Source organism: Lactuca serriola, chromosome 8, assembly GCF_051521515.1.
Source record: "Lactuca serriola cultivar US96UC23 chromosome 8, Lser_US96UC23_V15, whole genome shotgun sequence".
Classification (NCBI taxonomy): domain Eukaryota; kingdom Viridiplantae; phylum Streptophyta; class Magnoliopsida; order Asterales; family Asteraceae; genus Lactuca; species Lactuca serriola.
The window spans coordinates 1,827,272-1,838,790 of record NC_136415.1 but is presented as its reverse complement, the minus strand read 5'-3'; the positions used below and the strand labels follow the sequence as shown (position 1 = coordinate 1,838,790).

The following is an 11,519-nucleotide window of genomic DNA, read 5'->3' as shown; positions in this document are numbered from 1 at the left end:
AGGGTACACGGGGCGTACTGACTTCGGACGCGGGGCGTATGCGAGGGGCTATGTGGCATGATCCGAAGCGAGGTCTGATCAGCGATGGACGGTCCGGATGTTGCCACGTCACCTCAGTCTCGCAATTTTCCTTCTCGACTTCTAAAAATCATAACTTTCGCATACGAGCTCCGTTTTCGACGTTCTTTATATCCACGCGAAGGTGGGAACGTACTCTACAACTTTTATTTAGACTCCGTTGGCTAATTTTGACTTTATTTTAAAAGTTATATTATTAACAGGCCGGGACAGGATTGGTCCGTTAAATTCTCATAACTTCTTCCTCCAACGTCCGTTTTCGCCCATCTTTTTCTCATTACGCTACTCTTAACGAGATCTTCGATTCTCGTTCAGGTCGTGCCAGCTAAAAACTTTATTCGAATTTCGGGTTGTACACTGCTAATCCGAAACTTCGAAAAATCATAACTTCTTCATACGAAGTCAGATTTGAGAGTTCTTTTTTATCGACGCTCTTAGTTTAACATATTCTACGACTTTCGTTTAGATCGCTAAGGCTAAATCTCGCTCTATCATAAATTCGATATTTACGTTTCCCGGTATCGTGCTGGTTCTGTCGCGAAACTTCGATGGGTCATAACTTCTTCGTTATACCTTGGATTTCGACATTCTTTATATCCCCGGAATCCTTGTTTCGACCACTACAATTTTATAAAAAAATATCGGGCTTATCTCACACTTTAATTTTGGCGCTTATTTTTATTCTTTATTGATTATACATTTATAATTAAATAATAAGAACATAAATACACATAATTCACATAATACTCAAATATTTCATCTTTATTACTTCAAAAAGAGTTACAAGAGTTGACCTAGAATATTACATTGTCAAAAATGCTTAGCCCTGAAACCCGGGCGTTACAATTCTCTACCCCTTAGGATGATTCCGTCCCGGAATCATGCATCATCTTTATTACTTCAATTGTTGGTTCGAGAATTTGTTATTCTACTAGAAAAATATTTTTATTATTTTATGGTCAAGAATTTATTTTTTTTTGAATATATTCAAACATATTCTGTCAGAATATCCGAATTAAAAACCTAATAATTCGTAAAATCAGATTTTTAAAATTAATAGAATCTATGATCCCTTAAAATATGCAAACTTCCTTTATTAAATCTATGTTAATTGATTAAAATACCCTTCTAGTTAAATTAGATGGTATTTTTCGATTATTTTTAATTCAATAATATGTATTAATCATTTTTTAAAAATAAGTAAACTGATTGGCCCATATTTATGAATACAATAACACAATAATTAGTTTGAATAGAATAACCTATGGTTAGGTTATTTTGTTTTCACTATCTATTGTGTGCATGTATGATTGATTCTGTACCAATCATTTTAGTTATTTTAAGAAAATAATTAATGCATATTACATGTTAAAAATATAATGGATATTAATTACATTTTCAGCATTTAATATGCATTAATTACTTTTTTTTATAGTACATGTGTTTGATTTTCATAAGATAAAATCTGTTTTCGCAAGATAATTATATTTTCGCATGAGCCTATATATATATATATATATATATATATATATATATATATATATATATATATATATATATATGTTCATGCGAAAATATAAATATCTTACGAAAACACAAAAACAAATTTTATCTTATGAAAATCAAACACATGTACTATAAAAAAATAAATTTATTAGCAATAAATTAAAGATAATAAGTTTACATTAGATGGTGTTATGTTAATATAAATTTAAAGACAGTTTTAATAATTTTTTTCACGTCGTTAATCATTTTTAAATTTATGTTTTTATAATAAAAATGTTAAAAATCATACTTTGCTAATATGAAACAATTTCTCATCTATCATCGATTATCATCATGTATTTCAAAGTTTGGATGAATTATTTTCCAAAATATAATGTTGAGGTGACACAATATCATAGGTTTTTCTTGTTTTCTTGTTTTCGCATGAACCTTCCCCTATATATATATATATATATATATATATATATATATATATATATATATATATATATATATATATATATATATATATATATATATATATATATTTTCGAGTCATGTTTGACAAGAAAGACACATACACATACACCATTGATTTATAGTAGTTGAGATTTAAGAAGTGATTTATAATGTTTGATTTACACACCGGAATATCAATATCTATTCAATCTGTATCTGCTGGGGGGATTCTTGTGATTTTTTGATAGGATCAGATTCGTCTTCTCCTTCTTCGTCTGTAGACATCCCAGAGGCTTCCACAGTCCTGCCAATCCATTCCTTGAGCGGATCTTCATTTAAATCCAGCCTCAGAAGCCCTGCAAACATCCCACCCATGAAAGCAACAGGCTCCTGCATGTATTTGTATTTCTTCTACTTTTTTAAATCAAACAAAACCAAAACCCAACAACGATTGTGGGATTTTTTTGTTAACTTCTAGGGTTGAAAAACCACACAAACTATTTTGTAGTCTCGGTTTCTATCATTAACAATAACATCCTTGTCAATGAAGACACCATTTGCCTAATATCCTTGTCAATCACCACTTAAACACAATTCAAACAACCCAAATTATGTTGTTATTTATATTATATACCACATAGTCTAAATTTAAAATCTATATCTATCTAACCACCATTAATTAATTCATTGCCACCACATCCACATCATGTATAGTGTATACAGTTAACTTCTTCTGTATCTATTCAACAAACTAGAAAGTACATAGTAAAATCAGCCATCTAAAAGTTTAAAATATGGATCTTTTCCATGTTTTCTAAAGTTCAAACTGTTTTTTTTTTCAAATTTGTTTAAGGTAAAACTGCAAATAGTCAGCCTGGTCATAGTTTTTACTTTTTAGGGAGTGGCTAAGGTAATATATCCATTTTAAGAAAATATAAGGTTGTATTTGAGTAAGGATGTGTAAGGTGAATAATATTATAACTATGATCACAATTAAAGGGTTTTAGATGGACGCTTAATACTTTACAAGGATTTTGTAAAGTAAAAACTTATCACTAATAAACTATACATTTTATTTACATATTATATGAAAAATTCATTCCATTAAAAAAATTTGAAACTATGTTATACTTAACATCAACTAGTTTTTTTCCTGGATTCCTTAATCGAGTACATCCCTCACTAATTAACTAATTCTAAAATAAATATATATATATATATATATATATATATATATATATATATATATATATATATATATATATATATATATATGTGTGTGTGTGGTTCGGATTAGATGATTTCATGATGAATTGGTATCAAAGTTTATGAGGAATTCAAGAATAATTGTAGTAAATTGGTAGAAACATGTCATGAATAGCTTCAGGAATGGAAGTAATAAATTGGTTATAAAATATAAAACGCAGTTTCCACAATGTCATAGAACGGATCAATGGGATCATTATCATTAACACACAAAAAAAAAAAGCAATTGCACATAACAACCAAAATCAATTATAACAGATATTAAATAATAATAGTAGTAGAAAGAAACAAGTGTTCAATCAAACAAATGTATTATGAAAATCAAAATAACAAAGATTACCTTTAAAGCTTTTTTAAGAATACGCTCATCGAAAGGATTGAGGAAAAATGCTTTGGCCCCAAAATCATTAGTACAGTTGATAGACACTCTTCTTACTTGCTTTCGACGAACAGTTCTCACCGATTTCGACTGTTAGATTTTGACACAACCACAATTTCATCAACTAGTCTAAAAGCATTATTCCGGAATACGGAATTCCAGATCAATTCTCAATTGAAACGAGTCTTTCATCCTTACAATTGCAATTTATAACCGACCAGGCTTGAAAACAAACTTACGGGAGATTTAAGGAAGATAGCAAGATATGGATAGAGAAGGTTACCGATGCGCATGATGGAAGAGGATTCAGAGATAACGACGACATCTTTCACCCTGCTGATGCTTTGATTTTCCTTTATTTAAACCTGATACCAACCGACTCTTTCTTCCTCAGCCCTAATTTTGTTTTAATCTTTAACTTTTCCCTCTTATCGTCCCCAGCAGCTTCCACGACAATGCTTTATTACTTTGCTTATCCTTACCCAATATATATGTAGGGGGTGTTTGGGATTTGTTTATTAAATTCTAAAACTAAAAATAATTTTGACAAGATAATATTGCAAAAATGGTCCATGGTTTTCAAAATTCTATAGTTTTGGTCCAAAATGAAATCTTGATGGGTCCAATTTTAGAGTGGTTTTGGTCTTTATGGTTGTATTTTCTTGTGTTTTTGATCCAAATCTCATCTAAAATGATTAATATGCCTCTTAAATAATTATATTTTAATTTCATTTATTTATTTTCTTATTTTTATAATAAAATGAAGTCATAACTTTTTTTTCCTCTTTGAAAAAAAAATCTGAAAAAAAAAAATTATTAAAATTTATTTCTCTAGAAAATGAGCATAATCATGAAAATTAGAATTTTTGTTTTATATTTTAAAAAATAAACTCAAGAAAAAAATCTTAAAAAATTATAAAAAATTAAAAGAATGCTTATACTCACAGCTCTAATGACTTTGTAAAAGTTTTTTTTATTAAATAAGGTGTTTTAGATACCAAACATGATTTTAAAATATTAAAAGTTTTAAAAAAAAAATATATTAAACGTAATATGATACAGATAGAGATGATTTCAAATATTTATGATTTAAAAAATATTGTGATTCGATATGTTTCTGATCTTTAACTTGTTATGATCTAAAAATGTTATGATTCAAGTATTTTATGATCGTTAATTATTGTATCTTTTATGATTAAAAATTGAATGATTCAAAAACTATAATAAACCAAATGTTGTATTGAAAAAAAAAAAGCTTTTTTTAATTCAATATATTATGATCCAAAATCATATGATTCAAAATAATATAATCCAAAATTTTATGTTTTTTTTAATTCAATGTATTATGATCCAAAATCATATGATTAATAAATTATATGATCTAAATTACTATGATTCAAAATTTTATTATTCAAAATAATATGATTCAAAATTTTATGATTCAAAATGATATGATCCAAAAATATATGATGCATAATATCGTTATAATTCAAAAAAAAATTATAATGGTTAAACAACACAAACTTGAACCAATATTTAATTGAAAAGGTTATAAAAAATTTAAAAAGAAAAGAAAAAAAGAAAAAAAATGAAAAAAATAGAAAAACTGAAAAACCAAGTATATTGATAAAAAAAAGTTATTTTTTTTAAATAAACAAAATAAAAAGCAAAAAAAATATGAAAAAAAAACTTAAAAACTAAATATACTGTTACCTAAACAAAAAAATGTAAATATTTAAAAAAACAAAAAAAATAAAAAATGATAAAAAAAAAAGAGAAAAAACGAGAAGGAAAAGAAAAACTCATTTAAATGACGTTCCATGGACGTTCGTCACACAAGATTATTCTCGTGTGTACGTATTACGTTCCATGCACGTGCGTCGCATGCAAACTCATCATGACCAAGTAAATAAGTTTGACGTTTGTGTAACACTGTAAATTTCCAAAAAAAAAATCATTTTAAAATCATATAAATTTCATAACGCATTTCACAAAATCTCATTTGCTTAATTTACAAAACACATCTTCATAATTGATTGATTAATAATCCATGATCCTCAAAACATAACTCCTTCTCTGGTGTGTAAAATCGAGTCGGTGCCTTCCTGTGATCTTGAGAAAAACCTGAAACACATAACACATAACACGATAAGCACGAAGCTTAGTGAGTTCCCCAAAATACCACACACACAACGTACTCATTAGCCACTCGAGGCTATATCACTGTAAGACCCTCCAGTCAATGTGTCTCAGTGGGACCCTCCAGTCCCACGGTTCGTTGGACCCTCTGGTCCGGTCTATAAAACTTCGTATAGCATAAATCACAAAGACATAATGCACAGCACACAACATAAGGCAGGATAACAAAATACTCAATGTAAGCACATAAGACCCTCCGATCAAACATAAGTACTACTCTAGGTAAAGTATAGTGAGAAGACTCACCTCGGATGAAGAACAGCTCCTAAAAACGATGTTGCTACGCACCGGCCTCTAACTCTAAGTCAAAACCTACAATTAACCCAATTAGGAACTAAGTCCAGACTCTCACTCATTAGGTCTAAATGAAGACCACTAACCAGCCCATTAATAGCCTAAAACCCATTGGGCCCATCAAGGGCCAATAATAAATGGGCTCACTCGGGGCCCACTCTCAAAACTAAATGGCAAGCACAACTCAAGGGCCCATGCAAGAATATATATATATATATATATATATATATATATATATATATATATATATATATATATATATATATTCCTCTGGTCCATTACCCTATTGCAACAAGTCCAAACTCCAGGCCCAAAACTCAAGGCCCAAAATGAGACTTAGCCCAAAAGTCCACAGTAAGGTTACGCGGGGCATACCTCCCTTGGTACGCTCAACGTACCCACGAATCCAGGTTGGCCATCGGGACACTGGGGCAGTACGTGGGGCGCACAGGAATTACGCTTAGCGTACTCCCCAGATTCACTCTTCCTACTCATTTAGTCTTAATCAGTTAAGACACTAACTCAAATCCTAGATTTGTACTCCCTAATAGCTCTTACTCCATAAAGTCGGTGTCTTTAAGCCTTTGCATGGCTGGAAAGGTCACAAACACCCAAAACACTCACTCCCTTATCTCAAAAAGCTCATAACACATGCATGGCTTGATTCCAACGACCAAGATTGGATTTTTATGACATTACACCACTAATATACTCAAAAGGGGTTGGTCCTAGTCTCTGGAACTCCATATCTCATAAAGTCTCCACCTTTTGGGGACAAAACCCCAAAAGTCGCGTCTATGATGCACATAACAAAAGAGTGGTAAAGTTTGAAGCTTTATACCTTTGGAAGATGCACCACCAAGAGAAGAACATAGATCCAAAAGCTAGATGCTCAAGCTATTCTCTTTCAAAGCTCCTTCTTCTTCAAAATCCAAACATAACAAGTCATCACCCCACTAGATCCACATGAGAAAGCCACCAAGATTCAAACTTTATGCTTTCTGGAGCTAGATCTACTTGATTAGGGCTTGGATCCACAAGCTCCAAGCCAAGCAATGCTTCCTCAAGGAACTCCTTCTTCCACAATGTACACCAAAAACTCACTAAATCACCAAAATGCTCAAGAATCACTCAAATGGAGGCTTATGGTCGATTTCTAGGGTTTAGAGGGATGGAGGCTGAAGATATTAGGGTTAGGTTATGAGATAAGGAGCTTAAATAAGGTCCAAGACCCAAAAATAGGGTTCAAGTCTGATCAGCGTACGCCCAACGTACATACGGTACGCCCAGCGTAGTCCGAAGAACATTCGCAACCACCCCTGGTCAGTACGCCCAGCGTACTTCCTTATTCACTAGTACGCCCAACGTACGCTTTGTGTACACCCAACGTACCTGACTAAGCGTAACACTACAAAACTTTTGAAGGCCATAACTTCTTCGTTATAAGTCCTTTTCTGACGATCCTTATATCCACGAAAAGGTAACGAGAAGCCCTACATTTCTATCAACTTTATTCCTCCTGAAGCCCACTCAAACTCGGATTCAAAATTCATGAAAAGTCTGAACCAACGCTTTTAACAATACATTTGGGCTCTAAAGCACAAACCGAACTCTTTTATCACACTACCTACCTTACCCGCATCCCAAAAGGGCCTAAACCTTTCTCTTTCAAATCCTCAAAACCTTCTCATACCCGGATTAAGGCCAATGGGCCTCAAATCATAAAACTATCCAGAACAGGATATTACAATCTCCCCCACTTGAATTAGATTTCCCCCTCGAAATCGCCCTTTATCAACACATAGGTCGAGCCCAATAATCCGAGAAGCACCACCGAAAGGACCTCAAATCATACAACAATTTGTTTCAAACACTCCTAAACTCAATAGTAACTCCCGACCCCGAAGAAGGACAGACCCAATTGCCGTTGCGATAATCGATCTGACTCTCCAGAACTTGAAACTCTAGTGGTCTATCTCCCTGCCAGACCACCCTCGCAAACATCATCCTGCTAATCGCCCATCGACTAATAGACCCTAAGAACACTCTTCCAACTCTGATTCTCTAATGGACCCCAATCGCAACTCAAAAGGAATGGAAAGGTCAGAATCCCCTAAGGACCCACTGCCTGAACAGCTATCAGGACTCATCGGAAGGAAAGATTCCCAAAACTCAAACACAAGAAAAGATCATGCTCGCTTGGAGGCATCCTCTGACATTTATAGACATAAGCCCCAACTTCCTCTCAATTATCCCCTTCAACAATGAGCATCAGGTCAGCTCCCGAACCAAAAGATGAACCTCCAACGGTTACTCATTGCAAACCAAAAACGTCTCGCCGACTTCATCTCACGATAACTATATCGGCTCATCGTGACACACAAGTCAAAAAGTTCGCTTTACCCCCAGCGAATGCTACAACTCATCTGAAATCATCTCACTTCCGACCTTTGCCTTCTACCACCCACTGGTTCAACGCGTCTTGCGGTTCTTCCCATACCAACAAAACTGATCCACTCCGGCCTAAGATATCAGATGAAGGACTATACCCCCCTCAAATGAAACCCATACACGAATCCGCAAACTCATCTCGCCTATTCAATACACGAATGGATCCAGACTCGAGCTCGAGAGTCTGATTCAATAGGAGAATTAGAACCACTCATTTCCAATCCGGTACTCAACTCATGACCCAAAATTCGCAGATTTATGCACACACCATCTCTCTAATTCCTTCTGATTACGATAATCCCTACTCAACCTGGGATATAGCAATTTCTCGACAGACAAGGAGACCCCCATCTCTCCCCTGGTTCGGCAACCAGGGCCCCAAAGACTCAAGTGGTAAGACTACCCAAGCCTAAGAACTCATATGCACCATACTCTGACCAGTGAATACTACAGATCCCGACAGGACAATATTCACCCTTATCGATTACTGAGTGCTACGGCCTCCTCCATAGTCTTGTGATACTCTCTCACTGACTTGTGAATGCTACGGCTCCCTGCAGTATCACAACACACACACACACTCTCTCTCTAACTGGTGAATACTACAACTCCCCGCAGTATCATGACACTCTCTCGCTGACTAGTGAATACCACGGCTCCCCACAGTATCACAACCCTCTCCTACTATCCAGTGAATACTACTACTCCCCGTAGTATCACAACACACACACACACACTCTCTCTCTCTCTTTCTAACCAGTGAATACTACAGCTCCCCACAGTATCACGCCACTCTCTTGCTCCCCAACTCACCATGGGCTCACTCCACGGTTTCTCCTGATAATCCCAAGCGAATACTTCCACCCGGATCCACTTGCTTTCTTATCACCCATAACCTCATCATCACGCATCACCACACTGAGTTCACCAACTCATGCTCTGCAGCTCAACATAGATAGGTGCTTACACCCGCCCATCTTATGCACCACTACTCCTGATGTAAGTTCTTGCAGGAAAGGCACTAGTCTCATCACGGATACACCCTTAGACAGTCTCATCCCGACGACAACTAACTGATGGATTCCCACGGGAACAAAATCACTCGGTACTCTACCTGCCATCTCACAACTTGAGTCCTATAATGACCAAAATTAGGACATCATACTCGGGTACCTCGGTACACCATCACAACATCTCACGCAGACTAGCCTTTACCACTGATCTTTCACCTTCACAACTCGAAACCTTGAAATACTCCCATCTCCTAAGTTGAAACACCGAGGGATCGTCAACGACTAAATACACGTTGACGAAAATCCGAAGCTCCATCCTCACCCGATCACCGACCAAAGGAACTACTCCTACCGACTCTAAAATTGGTAGACAAACGAAATGCTGCCCTCTTATGGGGTATAGATTACAATCTATACCTATACCTACAAATCTCAGCTATTGCACCCTAAACTCAGCGACCCATCCGCCTCAAACTCAACACTTGCAAATCCAAAAATTTCTAGCCATAATAAATCTTCTGATCAACGACCACATGTCGTGGATTCACTCATCCTCCCTTAAGCACGTACTCATACATCGTCCCGCCTCACAGCTTGCTGCATCCACCAATATCCCAGGTTTCATGTGTTCGCACTGCGGTCCTCCATGACCATCTCTCTAACCGCACTTGAACGAATTGTTGATCTTCTCAATTGAATACCCAGTTCTCCCCCACTCAGGGTTCGAACCATCACCAGTCGGCATACCAACAATTTACTCCATGGACTGTTTCACCAGGTACATCACACTTGACTCTTGGAACGTACCACGAAAATACTCAATGATCTTCCCGAAGGAAACCAAGCAACTTCAAATATCCCATAACCCACACAAAATCTCAAAATCCTACCAATGCGACTGCCTCTAGTCATCTTGAAATCTCAGACCGATATTCAGCCGGACACCTCAACTGTTCCAAAAATCCTGACCCTCAGTCCGAAAATAATGCCCTATCACACACCACGTCTCTAACTCCTCGACCAACCTCCCAACACGGGAATCATCATCAAAGCACGAAACATCATTCTCACAACCGATACTCAACATAACAACGAGGGTCACTACCCCGATATATTCCTCTTAACCACCTGAAACTACTGCTAAAAGCATGCCACACTCATAAAGGCACCTTCCTGGGTTACTTCCATCTCAGCCTCCACTAATGACTCCTTGGTACTAGAGATAACTCACAGCAGACAACTGCCCACATACTCTGATGAAAAGGTCACCACCAATGCTACCCCACGGGGTTTTCCTCCAAACTCTGAATCTGGATACTCAATATCTCCTTCGCTTCTCCCGGAAAACAGGAACAACACAACTCTTGCCACAGAAGGTGACGTCTCATCCATCAGCCGATGGCTTGACTCAGACCTCGATCCTCCAATAAGCATCATCTTTACTCATCTTTGAGCCTTACGACTCCAGCTAACATTTCACCAATAAAATTCCTGGGAAACGAACTTGACTTCCCTTTTCAGGTATACTCCATCAAAACTTGCTCGACATGGCCCTGTGGCCCCGCACTCTATCACCTGATCTCAGACTAGTCAATGAACAAGGGACAACTGGTAAAACCAGAAGCACTAACCACCATGAATCATGGTACTCGAACCATGTGATCACCTCTTAATCTTCTACTTAGAACCTGTGGTATTCTCATTGTTTCGAGTACGGGTCCTCTGCTTTCAGTAGTACGGGCCCATACTACCTGCCACATCTACCCATACTTTCTACCCGGATCGTTCCAGAATTCCTAAGTAGCTTCTCAACCCTCTCGATCACCAATCCCGATAAACCTGGTCGCTTCCCGGTGAATACTTTCCTCTATCAGCGTACTCATCTGACTAAGACC

The 11,519-nt window shown here is 36.2% G+C and overlaps 1 protein-coding gene across 1 annotated transcript; it reads right to left on the bottom strand.

The window, feature by feature from the left end:
• Positions 1–2,123: 2,123 nt before the first annotated feature.
• On the bottom strand, positions 2,124–4,135 carry LOC145070129 (UPF0426 protein At1g28150, chloroplastic). Its single transcript, XM_079017075.1, has 3 exons — positions 3,951–4,135; positions 3,629–3,757; positions 2,124–2,412 (listed from the first exon to the last, which is right to left on the bottom strand). Exons 1-3 carry the CDS (start codon positions 3,990–3,992, stop codon positions 2,224–2,226), a joined length of 360 nt encoding a protein of 119 aa, XP_078873201.1. The 5' UTR covers positions 3,993–4,135; the 3' UTR covers positions 2,124–2,223.
• Between the last annotated feature and the right edge of the window lie 7,384 nt (positions 4,136–11,519).

Bases quoted from the DNA above. Each gene is read 5' to 3' on its own strand.
- LOC145070129 (XM_079017075.1), bottom strand. From the start codon at position 3,992: ATGTCGTCGTTATCTCTGAATCCTCTTCCATCATGCGCATCG. The intron at 3,758-3,950 runs GTAACCTTCTCT...AAAATCTAACAG, and splicing joins CTCTTCCATCATGCGCATCG to TCGAAATCGGTGAGAACTGT. The intron at 2,413-3,628 runs GTAATCTTTGTT...AAATACATGCAG, and splicing joins TTCTTAAAAAAGCTTTAAAG to GAGCCTGTTGCTTTCATGGG.